This window comes from Carlito syrichta, unplaced genomic scaffold, assembly GCF_000164805.1.
Source record: "Carlito syrichta isolate Samal-C Ts95f unplaced genomic scaffold, Tarsius_syrichta-2.0.1 Scaffold312570, whole genome shotgun sequence".
NCBI classification, from domain to species: Eukaryota; Metazoa; Chordata; class Mammalia; order Primates; family Tarsiidae; genus Carlito; species Carlito syrichta.
The window spans coordinates 324813-347028 of NW_007256666.1; the positions used below are offsets into that span (position 1 = coordinate 324813).

General features: G+C 37.7%; 1 protein-coding gene across 1 annotated transcript in view; it reads left to right on the forward strand.

The window, feature by feature from the left end:
* UBR1 (ubiquitin protein ligase E3 component n-recognin 1) overlaps positions 1-22216 on the forward strand; it is a 144870-nt gene that overhangs the window by 18678 nt on the left and 103976 nt on the right. The window contains exons 2-4 of the mRNA XM_008069944.1: positions 2350-2606; positions 5212-5290; positions 10364-10474. Of these exons, the coding sequence (XP_008068135.1) occupies positions 2350-2606; positions 5212-5290; positions 10364-10474 (447 nt within the window). The remainder of the gene's footprint in view (positions 1-2349; positions 2607-5211; positions 5291-10363; positions 10475-22216) is intronic.

Genomic DNA, 22216 nt, shown 5'->3' on the forward strand with positions numbered 1-22216 from the left:
GGTGGGTCTCAAACCTGCGGGCTCAGGCAATCCACTCGCTTTGGCCTCCCAAAGTGCTGGAATTACAGGTTGAGCCACCAAACCCATCCGCTTCCAGTCTTTTATTATTATAAATAATGCTACAAATAAAATACTTTCTTTATACATATTTGAGTTTATCTGAGCAATAAATTCCTGGAAGTTGGAATTTCTGGGTCAAAGGATACATAAATTAAAACTTTTAATGACTGTCTTCAAATTGCCCTTCAAAGAAAATGGGCTGGTTTAATTCCCTGCAGTAACACCTAACTTTAACATATTTTCCATAAAATTTTATTGAATTGAATTTGTTTGTGATTGGATGAGGTTCATGGGAGCAAACTCAGAAAGTCTTATATATAAAGTCAAATATCTCCTTAGTGACCTAGTATGGAACCTTACTTAACATCTTAATTCTAATTGTATTGACAGCTTATAAAACTCCTTCAATAAGTTTGTGTATTTTTTTTTAAGAGAGAAGGTCTCTCTATGTGTTGTCCAGGGTGGGATGTAGTGGCTATTCATAAGTGCACACTACAGCCTTGAACTCCTGGGCTCAGGTGATCCTCCCACCTCAGCCTCCAAGTAGCTGAGACTATAGGTATGGCAGTGCTCTGGCCTAGTTAGCATTTGATATTGCCAGTTTTCTTTTTGTTTTGTTTTGCTTTGTTTTGAGACTGAGTCTTGTGCTTGTTACAGCCTGACTAGGTTCTTATGCCTGCTGCCCAGAAAAGCCAGCTGTTGCAGTAGAAAAAGAGTTCAGTAATTTCAAAGCAAGTCCGGGTGCAATGGTTCACACCTGTAATCCTAGCACTTTGAGAGGCCAAGGTTGGAAGATTGCTCGAGCCCAGGAATTCGAGACCTGCCCAGGCAACATGATGAGACCTTGTCTCCACAAAAAAATTGAAAAAATTAGCTGGGCATGATGACACATGCCTACTACTACCTACTACTCCTACCTACTCGGGAGACTGAGGTAGAAGGATCACCTGAGCCCGGGAGGTTAAGGCTGCAGTGAACTGTGATTGTGCCACTGCATTCTGGGTGACAGGGAGATCCAGACTCAAAAAATCATCATCATCATCATCGTTACAAAGCAGCTTAGAGAGGAGAATGGGAGATATTTCTCAAATCTACCTTCCCAGGAATTTTAGGCTAAGATTTTAAAAGGATAATTTGGCAGACTGGAAGTTAGGGTATTGGCACTGCTGATTGGTTGGGGATGAAGCCACTGAAGCTATCTAGGTGCCCAGAGCCAGTTTCTGGAAAGGTGTCATGGGTCCAGTAGAGTCAGTATGTGTCCTTGGTATGTGTCTTGAGTCCAGGTGGGATCATGGGTCCATTAGAGTGTAGTGGCAGCTTCACTCCTCTCCAGGGATTAGGGCACAAAGATAATCAATCAGTTGCTCTCTATTGAAGTGACTATGGGCAGTCAGTCAGTCATTCAAGGAGAAAAGCAAATTTAGAAACAACAAATTTGTTAATTTCTAACCACAGCTGCAATTCTGTGGAGTTTGGGTTTCTTCCACAGCTTGTACCCTGTGGTCCTGTGTTAATTTTATATAGCTATTTCCACTCCGTTGCCCAGATTGGAGTACAGTGGCATGATCATAGCACAGCCTGAATCTCCTGGGCTCAAGCCATCCTCCTGTGTTGGCCTCCCAATGTACTGGGATTACAAGTGTGAGTCACTGTGCGCAGCCTCATGCTGCCAGTTTTTTATTTTAGCCACTCTAATATGCTGAATAGCAGTATCTCATTGTCATTTTAATTTGAGTTTCCCTTATGACTGAAGATGTTGAACATGTTTTCACTTGCAAATAAGCCATCTGTAACAGGTGTTTTTTTGAAGAGCAGAAGATTTTACTTTTGACAAGGTTCAGTTTATCTTTTTTTTTTTTTTTTTAATTTTATGGTTAAATTTTATGGTTAGTGCTTTTTGTGTTTGCAAAACTCTGGCTTGTATTTGTTTTGATCTCTTATTAAACACTATGGTTCCCTAAAACAGAGTATGAGGGAATGCTTTGTCTGTACAACTTGTACCTGGTAATAGAATCCCCTTTACACAGTAAGAATTGGCCATTCCAGAAGGGAAGGGTAATTCTCATCTACTATACATACTCTTCTTTTTTTCCCCAGGCATCTGCGTTATGTGGACAATTACTTATTTCCAAGGTTAATTTTTTAATCACCCATTTTCCTTTTGTATTGGTGAAGGAAAGATCTATTATAAATCACTTTGAAAGTACAGAATTATGCCATTACTTGTGCCCCTAGATCATTAAGACAAAGCTTGTAAGAAAGTCTAATTTTCATCTTGTTCTCTTTCAGTGGTGGGATCAGCAAGTTGACTTTTATACTGCTTTCTTGCATCATTTGGCACAGTTGGTGCCAGAAATTTATTTTGCTGAAATGGACCCAGATGTGGAAAAGCAGGAGGAAAGTGTACAAATGTCAATATTCATGCCACTGGAATGGTACTTATTTGGAGAAGATCCGGATATTTGCTTAGAGAAATTGAAACACAGTGGAGCATTTCAGCTCTGTGGGAAGGTTTTCAAAAGTGGAGAGACAACATATTCTTGTAGGTAAGAATTAGAAATTTGCAGCGCTGGTTATAATTTACAGTCCTGGTATTTTGTACCTATTTTATAATGTACCTTTCATGTTTTATTACTACTTATAATTAAACTACATTTAGTTCTGGTTAATTAACTTCCTTTTATTATATACTTACAGTCTGTTTTTGCTAGTATAGCCTGTTTTTGAATATATGACTTCTGGTTAAACAGTTCTCTCACTTTTTCTTTCTGTTCTATAAAAGTGTATAACTGATAGGTTTTTTTGACTTGGAGTCTCACTCTGTCACCCAGACTGGAGTGCAGTGGCCGCTCCCGGCCACTGCAGCCTCGACCTGCTGGTGTCCGATGATCCTTCCGCCTCAGCCTTCCAAGTAGCCGGAATTACAGGCGTGCACTACCACGCCCGGCTAATTTTTTGATTTATTGTAGAAATGAGGTCTCGCCTGCCCAGGCAGGTCTTGAACCCGCGGGCTCAGGCAATCCACTCACCTCAGCCTCCCAAAGGCTCGGGATTACAGGCTGAACCATCGAGCCTGTAACCTTGTTTATGATGTAGTCAATATACTCTTATTGAAAACTCTTAGAGCCAGGTGTATTTCAGAATTCTGACTACTTTCCCAGCAGATTCAGAACAGGACCCTGTAATGAAACACAGCATTTCTGTAAGAAACCTATGAATATTCACAACACTTAGTATAATTAAAGTCTATAGTCTCGTGTCATGTGAGCTCATTTTTGTCACCAAGTGAGATTTGGTGCCATACCTACAAAAAAAAAAACACAAAAAAACAACTTCTAGTTTCAAGCCTTTTTGGATTTCAGAATTGCAGGTAAGGGATTTTGGACCTATAAGAACTGGTGAAATTTAGTTGAATAGGAGAGACCAGTGGTAGGGAAACTGGAAACAGCTTTTTAGGTTTTTTGTTCTTTGTAAGGTCATTTGCCTTAAATATGGCAGCACAGAGAACTTTACTACTCCCTACCCCTTCCTGAAATGTTTTGACTTTTAAATCTTAGTAGCACTTTTAATTTTTCTCCTTTATTAGAGGTAGTTTAGGTTAGGAGTATGAAATTTTAGACTTTATAAATACAGATAATTATTCTTGCTTCATTATAATTCTAGGCCTGACTGGTTTATGAGTAGTTCACAGTTGTTTAAAACATACTCTCTTTTTCATGTTCTTTTCTCAGGAAAAAAATAAGCTTTTGCATTTTGTGTACTATTTTGCTATATAGCATTGTAAGGTTCATTTATCTTATTATATATTTTTAGCTAAAGCTCAGTCAGTTTCAACTGAAGCATAGTAGACATTTGTAGATCTCATGTCTCCAAAAGTTTCATGGAGACATTTTTAATTGTTACAACTGGGAATTTGTACTGGCACATAGTGGGTAGAGGCCAAGGTTCCTGCTAAACATCTTATAATGCACAGGACAGTCTAGTCTACCCCCAGCAAATAATTATCTGGTCCAAAATGTGAGTAGTTCTGAGGGTAAGAATTCCTGTTCCTAAATAGGTCAATAGATAATATTTTACAGAATATTATTAGGCAGTCTTTATTTCCTGTTAGCCTTTTCAAATTCATTTCAAAACTTTTCAATTTCATTTCTTCAACTCTTTTAAATAAAATATTGAAGAAAGTTAATCCTTCACTTTACACTAATTTATACTGTTTTTAATATTTCCCTGAAAGTGTTAAATAAAATCATACATTTTAAAAGTTGTCATTAGCAGGCCAACCATGGTGACTTATGCCTATAATCCCAGTACTTTGAGAGGTAAAGGTAGGAAGATTGCTTGAGAGCAGGAATTTGAGTTCAGCCTGGGCAACATAGCAAGACCTTATCTCTGCTAAAAATAAAAATATTAAATGGGCATGGTGGTGCATGCTTATAGTCCCAGCTACTTGGTAAGTTGAGGCAGAAAGATAATCTGAGTCCAGGAGGTTGAGGCTATAGTTAGCTATGATCATGCCATTGCATTCCAGCCTAGATGACAGAGTGAGATGCCAACTCAAAAAAAAAAAAAAAAAAAAGTTATTAGGGGAGAGATTAAGAAGAATTGAATTTTTTAAAACATTTATTCAATAAATATTGAGTACCCATTGTGCCAGGCACTGTTCTAGGTATTAGGGACATATCAATATACAAAATAAATTAAAATCTTTGCTCCTATGGTGCTCGCATTCTAATGAATTTTGTCCTTATCCCGTTTTTATTTAACAATGAGTAGTCAATGTTTGTAAAATGCATTTATTAGTGTAATAGAATGAGATGATGGTAGATAATGAAAAAAACTGATCCTTTTTCACACAACTAATTTTGAATTGTAATTTGACAGTTTGAAGCCAGGTAAAAACTTAATTTTGAGGATGATTTAATAAATGAAACCAAACACTCATCCTAATTTACAAACTCATATATGGCTAAAATGAGGCTGAAATTATACTAGCAGTATTATCTTTGTTCAAAACGTTTTTGGAATTCAGTTTTTGAAGCATTTTTATATTCAGTTTGTACACCCTGAAGGAAACTCAATCACATTATTTATACCTTAAGCATCAGTGAGAGTCATCTAAATTTTGGAATCTAATTTTTTATCTTTTTTCAGGGACTGTGCGATTGATCCAACATGTGTACTCTGTATGGACTGCTTCCAGAATAGTGTTCATAAAAATCACCGTTACAAGGTATGAAAATAGATCCATAAAAACTCTGAATTAGCAGGAATCTGATGGCCATCTCATCCAAATTCTTGACCAGTACTTGAATTCCTCCTATAACAGCTCTGATAGGTTGACTTTTAGCCTCTAATTAAACATATGATGTGATAGGACATCTACCTCAAGAGGTCTGTCCCTTAAATTTTTTTTGATGAGATATATAATTTTTCTACAAAAGATTGTATGAAACATATGAACAGTTTAAAGAATCACTGTAAAGCAAAACACCTGTGTGGCTACTACCTCAGGTCAAGACATAAGATATTACCAGATCTTAGAATCTTCTCATTTGTCCCTTCTCAATCACAGTCTCCTTCCTTGAGAGAAACTGACCTCTGTGTTTTGTGATAGTGGTTTCCTTGTTTTGTGATAAATGTTTTTATTTTCCCCATTTGACTTTTCACCCAAATCATATTGAATAGTTTGATCTGTTTTTTGAATTGTATATAGATGTTATCATACTGTATATATGACCTTATAGTGTTCAATAAATGATATTGTTTATATATTCATTGTACTGTATATAAATATGTAGATTGTTTCCAATTTTGAACTATTATGAACAATTCTGTTATGAACATTTTTGTTCATATATTTTGGTATACATATATGGAGGAGTTTCTCTAAGATATATATCTGGAATCGAATTATGAGTTTTAGGGTATATGATCTTCAGTCATAGTTGATAATATCACATAGTTTTCTTTCTTTCTTTTTTTTTTTTTTGAGTTGGAATCTTACTCTGTACCCATGCTGGAGTGCAGTGGCATGCTCATGGTTACTGTAGCCTTGATTGGCTGGGTTCAGGCGATCCTTCTGCTTCAGCCTTCCAAGCAGCTGGAACTACAGGCATGCATCACCATGCCCAGCTAATTGTTTGATTTATTGTAGAGTTGAGGTCTTGCCATGTTGCCCAGGCTGGTCTCGAACCAATGGGCTCAGGCAATTCTTTTGCCTCCACCTCCCAAAGTGCTGGGGTTACAGGTGTGAGCCACTATGCCTGGCCAGACTGTTTTCTTAATTGATTATGCCAGTTTATAGTCTCTCCAGCTGTATATAAGAGTTCCCATGGCTCCACATTCTTGCAAGATTTGGTGTAGTCAGTCTTTTTAATTTTAGCCAGTCTGGTGGGTCTATAATTAACACATTGCAGTCTGTTATGTTTTCCTAATTACTTTTCTAGGGATGGGAGGGCTGGAGTCTCTCTCTGTTACCCAAACTGGAGTGCAGTGGCACACTCAGAGCCACCGCAGCCTCAACCTGCTGTGCTCAGGTGATCCTATTTTCTCAGCCTTCCAAGTAGCTGGAACCACAGGCACACACCACCATGCCCTGCTAATTTTTTCGATTTATTGTAGAGACAGGGTCTCGCCACGTTGCCCAGCCTGGTTTCAAAACCCTGGGCTCAGGCAGTCCTCTTGCCTCTGCCTCCCAAAATGCTGGGATTACAGGCGTGAACCACCATGCCCGGCCTATTTTAATTTCTTTTGTTACTTTTGTTCTGTTGAGTGCCTCACTATTAATAATTATATTTATAGAGTTCTGATACCCATTTTTGGTAACCTTTTATTATCTAATCTGTTCATTTTGTGGGGTTTTGTCTTGTTTTGTTTTTTTTTAGAGACAGGATTTCTGTTGTCCAGGGCAGAGTGTATGCCTGGCTTATTTATTTATTAAATACTTGTAAAGACGGGGTCTTGTTATGTTGTACAGTCTGAGCCGGGCTTGGTGGCTCAGCCTGTAATCCCAGCACTTTGGGAGGCTGAAGTGAGTGGATTGTCTGAGCCCACGGGTTCGAGACCCACCTGGGCAACTTGGCGAGACCTCATCTCTACAATAAATAAAAAAAAAAATTAGCTGGACGTGGTAGTGCACGCCTATAGTTCTAGCTCCTTGGAAGGCTGAGGCGGAAGGATCGCCAGAGCCCAGCAGGTCAGGGCTGCGGTGGCCAGGAGCGGCCACTGCACTCCAGTCTGGGCAATGGAGTGAGACTCCAACTCAAAAAAAAAAAAAATGTTGTACAGTCTGTTCTTGAACTCCTGGCCTCAAGCAATATTCCTGTCTCAGCCTCCCAAAGTGCTGAGATTATATCTGGCTCACTATTTTATGTGGTCTGAAAGCTGAGAATAGTTTTGTTTTCAGATAGTAGAAAAAAAAGATACTTTATGATACATGAAAATTATATGTAATTAAAATTCCAGTGCCTGTAAATAAAGTTTTATTGTAACATAGCCATGCCCTTTCATTTCTGTATTGTCTGTGACTGCTTCTGACTACAACAGTAGAATTGAGTGATATGAAGAGAATGTGTGACCTTTAAAACCTAGAATATTCATAGTTGAGTCCTTTATACAGAAAGTTTGCTGCTCCTTGCTTGGGTAGATATCCCAGGAAAGGCATATGTGTACAGTGTTCCCTAAGTTCTGACATGTTCAAAATTGTGTCTTTATAGCTTGACTGAAAATAATATCCTTAGTTTGCATTTTCTTTCCTTAAAAATGCTGCTCTACAGTTGTCTTGTTTTATGTGTTGTTATTGAGAAGTCTAATATCAGTCTAATTTTCTTGCCATTATGGTAGCTCATCCTTTGCCTGAAGACCCTCAGGACTTTTATCTTTAAAGTCTAATAGTTTTTCTAGGATATATTTTGGAGTTGATCACACTTGTGCATTTTTTTTTCTATTATTCATGGACTCCTGGGCCCTTCCAGTTTGTAGATTCAGGTCTTTATTTCCAGGAAGTTTTTTTTTTTTTTTTTGGCTTATAGTAGTATAGTTTATAGTTTATAGTAGTTCTATTCTATTGTTTTGATTTTCTTCTTCAGTTACTCCAGTTACACTTGTGTTGGCTTTCTTATGCCTATCCACCATTTCAGCCACCTTTTCTCTGACTCTACGTCTTTACTTCATCTCATTTTTATTCTCCTGTTTTCCAGTTTTGCTTCAATGTTACTTATTAACTTTTCATTTGAGTCTGTATCTTAGACACCTTGTAATTTAGAATTCATTTCTGGTAGGATTATCTCATTTTGTCTCATTTATTACTGTTTTTTGCCCATTTCTTTCTTAATTTTTGTATTTCTGATTAAAGATGTTTTAATCTGATTATAATTTTATGTTCCCAAATGCTTGTTTAGGCTATGTAATTCAGTTTGGAGCATTGTATTGCCATTTTCCTCAGCCTTGTGATTGGGTTTTGGTTCTTATTTGACTTTTTCCTTTTTTAAAAATAAAAACAAACAGTGTATGAAGGTGGGCTGCTTTTTTCTATTCTTTTCATGGACAGGGTCATAAATGCTCTCTTCTGTCAGTTCTACCCTTTTTGGTATAATATCTTTTATAGATGATAATGGTGGTAGTGGTGGTAATGATGTGAGGTGATGTGAGGGTAGAGTTTGATGTGTCTTGTTTCTTTCTCATTTCTGTAGCAGCCTTAATATTCCCTTCTTATTTCCCTTTTTCCTTCATTGCCGCATTTTTAATTACCACCTTTTTAAAACGTGTGTGATTTTCCTACGAAAGCAGTGCTTCTTTGAGGTTGCTACATCAGGTTCTACTCACTTTCTTCGTGAATCAGATTCTAACCTGTGCTCACTTTTTATCCCTTAGCATCAGGCTTTCTCTTTTTGGGGGTGATTTTATTTGTGTTTTGTCTAAGCCTTCTGGAGTTCACCGCTCTTTTTCATGGAATAACTTAAGCTCCCCTCTCTTGCTGTCTGCACCCACAGGCTTTGAGTTCTCTTCGGAAGTTATATGAAGGTTATGATATTTATTTTTTGTCTCCTGGCAATGCTGAAAGTGTAGACCTTGTGTGGTTTTAGTGCTCTCTTTATTTATTGTATGTTTTGGAGGAAGTTTTGGGGGAGATTCAAAATTAGGTTGTTGCCGTCATTCTCTACCCAAGTTACATATTTTATTTTATTTCTTTTTTTGAGTCAGAGGCTTAATCCATTGCCCAGGCTGGAGTGTATGACACACTCATGGCCACCCCAGCATCAACCTGCTGGGCTCTGGTGATCCTTCTGCTTCAGCCTTACAAGTAGCCAGAACTATAGGCGCGTTACCATGCCTGACTAATTTTTTAAAAAAATTTATTGTAGAGATGAGGTCTTGCCAAGTTGCCTGGGCTGGTCTCAAACCCACAGGCTCAGGCAGTCCACTTGCCTTGGCCTCCCAAAGTGCTGGAATTACAGGCTGAGCCACTGAGCCCAGCTGAGTTATGTATTTTAGATAATTTTTTAAAAGAACATTCAAGATAAAAAAGTTTTAAAATAAGTTTTAATTGCTGTGAGACATCAGTGTAAATGAAAACTTTGTACATTTCTTAAGTACTATATAAGTATCAATTTTTTTTGTTTGTTTAATAAAAACATCTCATTACTCTTTCTAGGTGTTGTAGAGTTTATTTTTTGCACACCTTGCAATCTATTCTTCTTCATTAGTTGAAAACTTAAACAACTGTTATTTATTTATTTATTTTTATTTTTTGAGTCAGAGTCTCACTCTGTTGCCCATACTGGAGTGCAGTAGCACGCTTATGGCCACCACAGTCTCAACTGCTGGGCTCAGGTGATCCACCTCAGCTTTCCAAGCAGCTGGAATTACAGGCATGTGCTACCACGCCTGGCTTATTTTTTGATTTATTGTAGAGACAAAGTCTCATCAAGTTGCCCAGGGCCGCTGGTCTCAAACCTTGAGCTCAGGCAGTCCTCTCACCTCCACCTCCCAAAGTGCTGGGTTTGCAGGCTTGAGCCCCTGCTCCTGGCTGCAGTCATTATTTTAAAATTGGAGTTATATTTCAAGCTCTTATTAATTTTGAAGATTCATTTTTGTTATGAGGTATTTGGGATTTGGGTTTTTTTGTTTATTAATTTGTTTTTTAGGTAACTAATCAAATGGTTTTTGTTACATTCAGTTTCTATTGCATTAAAGACAATTAAGGTTGAAGTATTGGTGTGCCTTTATTATTTAAATCTTTACAGATTTTTCATGTTTTGTAATATGTTTTGAAATCAAGACAAATCCATTTTTCATTTATCAGATGCATACTTCTACTGGAGGAGGGTTTTGTGACTGTGGAGACACAGAGGCATGGAAAACTGGCCCTTTTTGTGTGAATCATGAACCTGGAAGGGCAGGTACTATAAAAGAGGTAAGAGTATTATTTTTTTAATTGCTAACTATTTCAAGTTTACTGAAGTTTGATAAGAATAAATGTTAGGTGTATGGATTAAACTGAGTTTCATTTATAACCCTGATATTTTTGTTCTCATATTTAAATGTAAGGAGATTTTTCCCATTCCAGAGAAGTTAAGGATTTGTTAACTTCTCTAAAGAGGCTGGGTTCAGTGGCTCATCCTGTAATCTCAGCACTTTGGGAGGCCAAGGCGAGTGGATTGCCTGAGCCCATGGGTTCGAGACCCGCCCGGGCAACTTGGTGAGACCTCGTCTCTACAATAAATCAAAAATTAGCTGGACGTGGTAGCGCGCACCTATAGTTTTGGCTATTTGGAAGGCTCAGGCGGAAGGATCACCAGAGCTCAGCAGGTCGAGGCTGCAGTGGCCGGGAGCCTGACACTGCACTCTAGTCTGGGCGACAGAGTGAGACTCCAACTCAAAAAAAAAGCAAAAACAGCAACAATAAAAAACTTCTCTAAAGAGAGATGAAGTCACAATGAGAAGATGAATTCAGAATACTTTTTAAAAAGCAATCAACTTGATAAGTAAGAGTAAACAATATATGAGCCTAAAAGAACAAAAGGAAATAATTAGATAAAGAGCAGAATGTAATGATTTGGAAAACTGTAGAATTGATACATAAATTCAACTGCTTTTCTTAAAAAAAATTCAATTAGATTAAATAGATACATTCTAATCAAGAGAAAAGCAAAAAAACAAACAAAAAACTTGAGCAAGCCCAGATATAGACAATTGAAAATGAGAATGATGAAATAATCTTAGAAACTTGCGTCTAGAAGCAATTAAAAGGACTATAATACTATTTGAATGACTTTGTGCAAATACATTTGAAAATGCGCTATTTTATCAAACAGTATATAGTGCCGTAATTTCTTCAAAAGTAGAGAGAAATCTTGGTCAGTAACTGAAGAAATTCAGAAAATTGTCACAAAAAAATACTTCCCCAAAAATGCCATACTCAAATAGTTTCACAGATTAATTTTTTCAAAACTTTAATAAATAGTTTTTGTGTTCTGTTGCAGTGAATACCTTTAGGGCCCAGATGTTAATCTCTTAAGTACCATTACTCACTAGAAGAAATCAGTGTTGTTAAAATACCTGATTCCATGTCAGGGTCATGGAGTGTATAAGATAAGCTTGTACAGATAGATGTGTTTGTGTCAAAAGAATGTAGGAACTCAGCTTGAAAGGGTTCCCTCCCATTGACCTTAGTTGGACAATTGAAGCATCAATAATAGTAAGTAACTATTATAATTGATTCATCATACTGAGTATATAAAAATCCACGAGTTCCTAATGAAACTTAAATGAGAGCTAAATAAAATGAAACCTGTTTGTCACCATGACAAGAAGTTGTAATAGCAGTAAGCATTTATTCTGCCTTTTTAGTAAGAATTGTATTTCGTGGTAACTAAGTATTTCTAGTTCATCAGGAAAAAGCTCTTTTTTCTACAGAAATGCTAGCTAATAAAGAAGGGATGATAGAATTTGAAAAATCAACATTTTGTAAACCCTTCGAGAATATTTGATTCAGACAAGGATCATTAATGGATGCTAAAACCGTTAAGACTTAGGCTGATGATGTACAGTATTTACATACTTCTAAATTATTTGCCAGTTGTAGATTCTTTGGTAGTCATAAAGGGGGAAAAAATGAAACTTTATGATGAAGGTATCCTACTGTCATCACCTGTTTTGGTATTAACATTGTCACTAATAGTGAAGTGATATGGCATAATAAACCTCTTCCTGTGATATAAAATGTAGTACATCTTTTTTTTTTTTTTTAGTCTAAATCTCACTTTGTCACCCAGGTTAGGATGCAGTAGCAAAATTATGGCTCACTTCACCCTTGACCTCCTGGGCCCAGGGGATCCTTCCACCTCCACCTCAGCCTCCGAATAGCTGGGACTACAGGCATATAACATCACGCCTGGCTAATTATTTTTTATTTTTTGTAGAGACAAAATCTTGCTGTGTTACCTTGGCTGGTCTCAAACTCCTGGGCTCAAGCAGTTCTCTCACCTCGGCCTCCCAAAGTGCTGAGATTACAGATGTGAGCAACTGCACCTGGCCTGTGTAGTGTATAGTTTTAACATCTGAAAATCAGTGTAATACACCATATAAATAGAATAAAAAATAAAGCCACTTGATCATCTCAGTAGATGTAGCAAAAGTGTTTGGCAAAATCCAGTACTCTCTTGTGATTAAAAAAAAAAAATTCAACACACCAAGAATAGAAGGGAACTTCCATAACTGATAAAGGGCATCTATGAAAAACTCATAGCTAATATCATAGAAGTCCACTTTTGCTGCATCTATTCAATATTGTACTAGAGGTTGTGCCAAGGCATTTAGGTTAAAAAGGTAGTAAAAGACATCCACATTGGAAAAGAAGAAGTAAAACTAGCTTTTTTTGCAAATCATATGATTTTGTATACAGAAAATCCTAAGGAATCTGTAAAAAATAATTCAAACTAATCAAGTTCTGCAGGATTACAGGGTATAAGATAATTATATAAAAATTACTTGTATTTCTATACATTAGCAATGAATAATCCAAACAATCCCATTTACACTATTGTCAAAGAGAGTTAAATATTTAGGAATAAATTTAACAAGATAAGTTCAAAACATACTCTGAAAACTATAAAGCACTGTTGAAATAAAGAAGATCTAAATAAGCAGAAAACATCCTGTGTTTCTGAATCAGAAGACTTAATATTGTTAAGATGGCAATACTCCCCAAATTGATCTATAGATTCAATGCAATTCCTATTAGAATCTCAGCTAGAAACTGACAAGCTGACTCTAAAATTCACATACATTTACAAAAGACCAAGAATAGTCAAAAACAGTCTTGAAAAAGAACAGAGTTGAACGAGTCACACTTCCTATTTTAGAACTTAACTACAAAGCAACTGTAATCAAGGCAGTGTTGTAGTAGCATAATGATAGACACAGCTCATTAGAATAGAGTTGCGTGTCCAGAAAGAAACCTGTATGTCCGTGGTCAACTGATTTTAAGACCATTCAATGGGGAAAGAATAATTTTCACCAAATGATACTTGCTGAGACAACTGGATATCCACATGCCAAAGACTGAAGTTGGACCCCTAGCTCACACATGTATGTAAAAATTTTGTTTTGTTTTGAGTCAAAGTCTCACTCTGCCACCCAGGCTGAAGGCATGCTCATGGCCACCACATTCTCAATATGCTCGGCTCAAGTGATCCTTCTGCCTCAGCCTTCCAGGTAGCTGGAACTACAGACATAGGCCACCATGCTTGGCTCATTTTTCGATTTATTGTAGAGATGAGGTCTCGCCAAGTTGCCCAGGCTGGTCTTGAATCCCTGGTCTCAGGCAGTCCTCTCCCCTGTGTCTCCCAAAGTGCTGGGATTACAGTCATGAGCCACCATACCTGGCTATGTAGGTATTTTTTGATACATTAAAATTAACCGTAAATGCATCAGTGACCTAAATGTATGAGCTAAAACTATAAAACTCTTAGAAGAAAACAGGGATATATCTTCAGGACTTCAGATTTGGCAATAAATTCATAGATAATAACACCAAAAGCATGAGGTAAAAATAGATAAATTAGACTTAATCAAAATTGAAAACCTTCGTACTCCAAATGGCACTATTAAGAAAGTGAAAAGACAGCCCACAGAGTGGTTGCAGGTTATATAGCTAATAGGTGACTTTTATGTAGAACTAGCAGTGAAGAATTCTTTTTTTTTTTGAGTTGGAGTCTCACTCTGTCGCCCAGACTGGAGTGCAGTGGCCGGGAGCGGCCACCTCAGCCTTCCAAGTTGCTGGAACTCCTTCCACCTCAGCCTTCCAAGTAGCTGGAACTACAGGCGCACGCTACCACGCCTGGCTCATTTTTGATTTATTGTAAAGATGAGGTCTCGCCAAGTTGCCCAGGCGGGTCTCGAACCCGCGGGCTCAGGCAATCCACTCACCTCAGCCTCCCAAAGGTGTAGGATTACAGGCTGAGCCACCGAGCCCGGCTGTGAAGAATTCTTAAAACTCAATAATAAAATACCAAATAACCCAATTTTAAAAAGAAGCAAAGAATCTAAATAGACATTTCTTCAAAGAAGATAATATAAATAACCAATAAGCACATGAAAAGATGTTAAGCAGCATTAGTCATCAGAGAAGTTAAGATCCAAGCCACAATGAGATGCCTCTTTACACCCACTAAGATGGCTATATTAAAAAAGGCAGATAATAACAAGCATTGACAAGGATGCAACCAAATTAGAATCCATATACACTGTGGTAGAAACATAAAATGGTGCGGTTACTTTGAAAAACAATCTGGCAATTTCTGAAATAGTTTATAGAACTGGGCGCGGTAGCTCATGCCTGTAATCCCAGCACATTGGGGGCCAAGGTGGTAGGATTGCTTGAGCTCAGGCTGGGCAGCATAGTGAGGCTCTGTCTCTACAAAAAATTTAAAACTTTGCTGATTGTGGTAGCATGTGCCTCTACTGGGGAGGCTGAGGCAGAAGGATCACCTGAGGTTGAGGCTGTGGTGAGCTGCTCTCATGCCTCTGCACTCCAACCTGGGAACAGAGTGAGACACAAACTTGATAAATAGATAGATAGATAGATAGATAGATAGATAGATAGATAGATAGATAGATAGATAGATAGGACAACAGAGTGAGACCCCAACTCACATAAATGAGTGGATGAATGGATGGATAGATGGATGGATGGATGGATGGATGGATGGATGGATGGATGGATGGAGTAGGTGTATGAATGGATGGATTAGATAGATAGATAGATAGACAGACAGACAGACAGGGTTACCATATGACCATATGGCTCAGCAATTCTACTTCGCTCCTATATATATACTGAAAAGAATTGGAAGCAAGTGTTTAAATACTTGAAGATAATGGTCATAGCAGCATTATTCATATAGCCAAAATGTGATACAACCCAAATGTCCGTCAATTGATGAATGGTTAACCAATATGTGGTATATTCATACAATGGAATATTATTTGTCTAGAAAAGGAAATAAAGTATTGATACATGCTTCAACATGGAGGAACCCTAAAACATGCTAACTAAAAGAAGCCAGTTAGACCATGTATTACATGATTCCATTTATATGAAATGTCCAGCAAAGGCAAATAAACAGGGACAGAGAGTAGATTGGTAGTTGTTTAGGGCAATGAGGTATGGAAGTATTGGGTTGGAGGGGAAATGGGGTGGAGGGGAAATGGCTAAAGAGTATGGGGTTTTGTGGGGTTTTTTGAGGTGATGAAAATGTTCTAAAACTGTGGTGGAACATACTAAAAATCATTGAATTCTTTAATTTAAATGGGTAAATTCAATGGTATGTGAATTATATCAGAATAAAATTGTTTGAAAAATGTCAGCATATAGCCTCACTTATGAAATGTTCTTGTCAAAAATGTTTAACTGGAACTTCATAAAGTCTTTAGATATAACTTCTAGATAGGGGATAGATGAATGAAAAGAACAAAATAAACAATACCACAAGGAAGATAAATCTAGAATATAATACATTTTAAAACAAACATAGAATGTAGGACTTTTTACAGGAAAACTGGTCTGGTCTCTATCCTGAAGAATAAAAGGGATGGGGTGGGAGATGAATTTAGATGTAAGTGACTTAAGAGAGATAACCATCAAATACAGTGTGTGGTTATTGATCTCAACACATATAAAAGATTTGGAAAGAATTAAGAAAATTGAATATGGTTGAGAAAGTAGATGGTATTTAGTTATTTTTGATGTTATTAGATGAAATAATGACATTATAATTATGTAGGAAAATGTCCTTTTTTTTTTCTTGCATGAGGATCTTACTCTGTCGCTCAGGTTGGAGCACAGTGTCACAGTCACAGCTCACTGCAACCTGACTTCCTGGGCTAAGGCGATCCTTCTGCCTCAGCCTCCTGAGTAGCTGGACCTACAGGTGTATGCCACCATGCCTGGCTTTTTTTTTTTTGGAATCAGGGTCTCACTGTATCACCCAAGCTGAACTGCAGTGGCACAATTTTGAGTCAGCTAATTTTTTACTTTTTATTTTGCTTTTTTGTAGAGATGCAATCTTTTTGTGTTGCCCAGGCTGGTCTCAAACTCCTGGCCTCAAGCAGTCTTCTTGCTTCGGTCTCCCAAAGTGCTGGAACTATAGGTGTGAGCCACCAAACCCAGCCCTTTTTGTATTTTTTGTTTGTTTGTTTGTTTTTGTAGCGCTGATATCTCGCTATGTTGTCTAGGCTGATCTTGAACTCCTGAGCTCAAGCAGTCCTCCCACCTCGGCCTCTCAGAGTGCTGGGATTATAGGCATGAGGCACTGTGCCTGACCTCCTCTTTTTTTAAAAGATGAATATCAAAATATTTAGGAGTGAAATGTCATGGTGACTATGTTTTATCTTAAAATGTTTGAACAGAAAAAGTTGTTATACTGGTTTTTCTGTTTTTTATATGCTTGAAAATTTTACTAATAAAAGATCAAATATAAAAATTACTAAGTTAAGTACCAAACAAATTACAAAAACATACAAATTGTTTCAGGGTAAAAAGAGTAAAAAGGGAAAGTTTCCAAATTTGTTCTATAAAGCCAGTGTTATACTGACCTCAGAGCTGACAAAATATAGAAATTACAGGTCTGTTTTATTAATGATGATTGTGCTGAAATCCTAGATAAAGCATTAACAAGTGAAATTAAGCATAAAAGAGTAATGTAGGCCGGGCATGGTGGCTCACGCCTGTAATCTGAGCACTTTTTTTTTTTTGAGTTGGAATCTCATTCTGTCACCTAGGCTGGAGTGCAGTGGCACACTCATGACCACCCCAGCATCAACCTGCTGGGCTCCGGCGATCATTCTGCCTCAGCCTTACAAGTAGCCGGAATGCGCTACAGGCACGCACTACCACACCCAGCTAATTTTTTATTTATTGTAGAGACGACATCTCGCCAAGTTGTCCGGGTTGGTCTTAAACCCGTGGGCTCAGGCAGTCCACATGTCTCAGCCTCGCAAAGTGCTGGGATTACAGACTGAACCCGGCCTAATCCCAGCAATTTGGAAGGCTAAGGCAAAAAGATCACATTAGCTCGGAAGTTCAAGACTAGCCTAGGCAGCATAGCAAGACTTTGTCTCTACAAAAATAAATAAATAAAAAATTGAGCATGGTGGTGCATACCTGTAATCTTAGCTACTTGGGAGGCTAAGGGGGGAAGTCACTTGAGCAAAGGAGATTGAGGCTGTGATGAGCTGTGATCACACCACTACACTCCTGTCTAGGTGATAGAGTAAGATTCCCAACTCAAAAAATAAAAGAGTACTATAGCAACATACCTGAGGCCGGGCATGGTGGCTCATACCTGTAATCCCATTACTTTGGGGAGGCAGAGGCAAGAGGATTGCTTAAGCTCAGGGGTTTGAAACCAGCCTGAGCAACATGGCAAGTCCTCATCTCTACAATAAATTAAAAAAAAAAAAATTAGCTGGGCGTGGTGGTGCATGCCTGTGGTTCCAAATGCTTATAAGGCTGAGGCAGAAGGATCACCTGAGCCCAGTAGTCGAGGCTGCAGTGGCCATGAGTGTGCCACTGCACTCCAACCTGGGCAACAGAGTGACTCTGACTGAAATAAACCACTCTTGGAACTTACTTGTAAAACTATCTGGGCCTGCCATTTTTGAGTAGTATATTTTTTGATAACGTTCTCAATGACTTTCAGGGATATTGGCCTCAAATCAAAAGCCATAGCTCATGCTTGATGTTCAAACACTAATGTATTTCCATTATAAATAGACAAGACAAGGAAATCCATTATTGCTACTATTAACACAATTCTCTAATTGCTGTCAATTAGACATAAAACAGAATGAATAAGATACCTGAATATTGGAAAAGAGGAGGTGAAATAGTTATGATTGTATACCCAGAATACTCAAGAATATTAGCTAAAAAAAGAATTAGAAACTATAGTAGAGTTTAGTCAGGTTATTTGTTGCAGAATTTATATTAAAAAGCATCAGTTTTTCTGTTTAACATAGTCAACAAATATTTCTTGTTTTTTTGGTTGAGTGAGACTCTCACTCTGTTGCCCAGGTTGGAGTGCAGTGACACACTCATGGCTACTCCAGCATCGACCTGCTGGGCTCCGGTGATCCTTCGCCTCAGCCTTCCAAGTAACTGGAACTATAGGCACGCACGATCACGCCCCCGCCTACTTTTTTATTTATTGTAGAGACAGGTCTCACCAAGTTCACCAAGGTCTTGAACCTATGGGCTCAGACAGTCCACTTGCCTCAGCCTTCCAAAGTGCTGGGGTTACAGGCTGAGCTACTGAGCTCAGTCAACAAATATTTCTTGAAAGCCCTTATGGTACTTTTTAGAAAATGTAAAGGAAGAAAAGATTGCATTCAATATTGCATTATAAACAATAAAATACCTAGGAAAAAAACAAGAAGAAATATGACAGCTCTGTTTTAAGAAAACTTTAAAATTATACTCTGATGCACATGAAAGAAAAATAATTCGAAGACATACTTCATTCTTGGGTTGAAAAACTCAATATTACAAAGGTAAATTTTTACCAAAATTAATCTATAAATCCAGTATATTCCCAGTTAAATAACGATCATGTTCTTTTTTGGAACTTGACAAAGTAACTCAGAAGTTCTTCTGGAAAAATAATGTGTGAGTTTTCCCAGGAGAAGCTGAAAAGAAGAGATATAAGTGTGAGTAGGCCTAATAGATGTAAATTTTTTTTGTTTGTTTTTTGAGTTGTAGTCTCACTGTGTCATCCAGGCTGGAGTGCAGTGACACACTCACTGCCACCCCAGCGTCGACCTGCTGGGCTCCGGTGATCCTTCTGCCTCAGCCTTCCAAGTAGCCAGAACTATGAGTGTGCACTACCAAACCCAGCCAATTTTTTATTTATTGTAGAAATGCGGTCTTACCAAGTTGCCCAGGCTGGTTTTGAACCCGTGGATTCAGGCAGTCCACTCACCTCGGCCTCCCAAAGTGCTGAGATTACAGGCTGAGCCACCAAGCCTGACCTGATGTAAAATTTATTAAAGCGCTGTAGGAATCAAAGTAATGTGACTCTTGGTACAAGAATAGACGATAGATAATTGGATAGAAAAAAGAATCTAGACCCAATGTAGTGGTAAAGTTATCATTTCATATTGGTAGGGATAACTGACCACATTTTTGGGAAAAAATAATAATAAAATTTAACATTAGGTAAATTCCACAAATTTTAAAGACTTAAAGGTTTTTTAGAAAAGATAGAAATTATAAATTTATTAGAAGAAAATATGAGTGAATTTTTCTAAATCTGGAGTTAGATTGGGTTTTTTCTATGTTTTTGAAAAATTCAGAAGTCATAAAAAGGAAAAAATTGATAAATTTGACTCCAACAATTTTTTTAGCAAATACCTAAGGCATAAGATTAGTGATCAACTGAGAAAAACATCGCAATATGTGACAAAGGTGTATGGTTTAGCATTAAGAAACCTTGGTATTCTATATATATGAGCTATGAGACCACTCACATGTGTTGTATACCCTATTTTACCAAAGCATTTAAAAAAAAATACTGAATTTTGAAGTAATTTTAAATTTACAAAAAGTTGCAAAAACAAAAATAGTACAAAGAATACTCATATACCTGTTACCCATTCGCCTATAGGGTTAGCATTTCACCCCATTTACTTTATCATTCAGCACTCTATTTTTAGGTTTGCCTCTTTTCTCTTATTTGTTTACTTGTCCTAATCCAAAATGATTATTCCTGCATTTTGGAAGCAATGACAAATATTTATCAAGTGCCTATTACTTGATTAAATATCATCAGATGTTCATTACCTGAAACATTTTATTCAGTTTAAACCTTTACAATACGTTCTCTGGTTTTTGTTTTGTTTTAAGAGCCCTTTTAATTCTGATTTTTTTCAATTTCCTCTTCTCATATTTTTTAAAGGGTACTGGAATATTTTGGCATATAGTCAGAGAGTGCTTTGTAGCTTGATTTTTATATCCTTTTCATTCTAAAATTGGTCTTTCCAGAAGGCCATTTTGGACAAAAGTAGCTGAAGACTGCTTGGGAGTTAAGTTGCCTCTTTGAGTTTATGAAACCAGCCTCCCCTTATCCCTATGAGTCTGTTTGGGATTTTCCTGTTTCATGATACTTCAGAACATTGACTTCAACCCTAAACTAACCTGATCTTGGATTTCTTTGGGTTTATAATTAGATTCAGAAGGAGATTGGTCATTCATTCAGACTTAGCCTAAGGGTACATCTGGATATACTGGAACTGATTCATGATCTGGAGGTGAAAGAAGGGCACCTTAAGCTTAGTACACAAGTATCAAATCATGTGAAACAAACAGTCCTGTATACTTAGCATTTGTTTTATTATCTCCACTTTAGTGAATGAAAAATCCATACTTTGCCAGATGTATGACATTGTGCCAAGTATAATGGGATTTACCAAATGTTAATCAGAGCTGACTGATATAAACAGCCTATCATCTAGCATTTGGCAGTATCTTTTGAAGAGCGGCTCATCTCCATTATATGCAAAAGCAGTTTCTCTCTAGTTCTGCAGTACGTTTTTGGTTAATTATTACGGTTTGCTTTTTATTTCATTTAACTTATAACACTTTTGTTCCCTCTAATTGACCTTATTTTCCAAGGTAGAAATCATTTTCTTGAAAAATTTCTTACACACTCACCAGACCTCTTCCAAAGAACTCAGCCTCTGGGCATGGTGGCTCAAGCCTGTAATCCTAGTACTTTGGGAGGCTGAGGCGAGAGGATTGCCTGAGCCCAGGGGTTCGAGATCAGCCTGGGTAACTTGGTAAGACCTATCTCTACAATAAACAACAACAACAAAATTAACCGGGTGTGGTAGCACGTGCCTGTATTTCCAGCTACTTGGAAGGCTGAAGTGGAAGGATTGCCTGAGCCCAGTAGGTCAAGGCGCGGCAGTGGCTGTGAGCATGCCACTACACTCCATCCTGGGCAACAGACTGAGACTCTAACTAAAAAAAAAAAAAAAAAAATCTGAAAAAACAACTCAGCTTCTGATACAATATGGTAATGATGAGTAGTTTCTTTTTAACTCTTCACTCCAGACTACTTTTATTAAGAACTTAAAGGAAATGTTGAACTGAAAAAAGATAAGAAACAAGAATGTGGTAGACCAATATTGGGCTCAGCATCTTTGACACTCTTTTTATCTCTCCAACAAAGACTTTTGAGCAAAATCCTGAGTAAAAATGATATGTTGGGGAGAAGGTTAAAAATTGAAATCATAATGCATTGGGGAATGAGATAGAATAGATGTTAAAGAGTAAATTGGTAGGTTTATGGTTTGGCGACCACAGAATAAAATGTAGCTCATTAGTACAGTCTATAGAAGTTAGTTTAAAATTTAATATTGAAGCCGGGCTCGGTGGCTCAGCCTGTAATCCTGTGGCTTTGGGAGGCTGAAGTGAGTGGATTGCCTGAGCCCGTGGGTTTGAGACCCGCCTGGGCAGCAAGACCTCATCTCTACAATAAATCAAAAAATCAGCCGGGTGTGGTTGCGCGCGCCTGTAATTCTAGCTACTTGGAAGGCTGAGGTGGAAGGATCGCCGGAGCCCAGCAGGTCGAGGCTGCGGTGGCCGGAAGCGGCG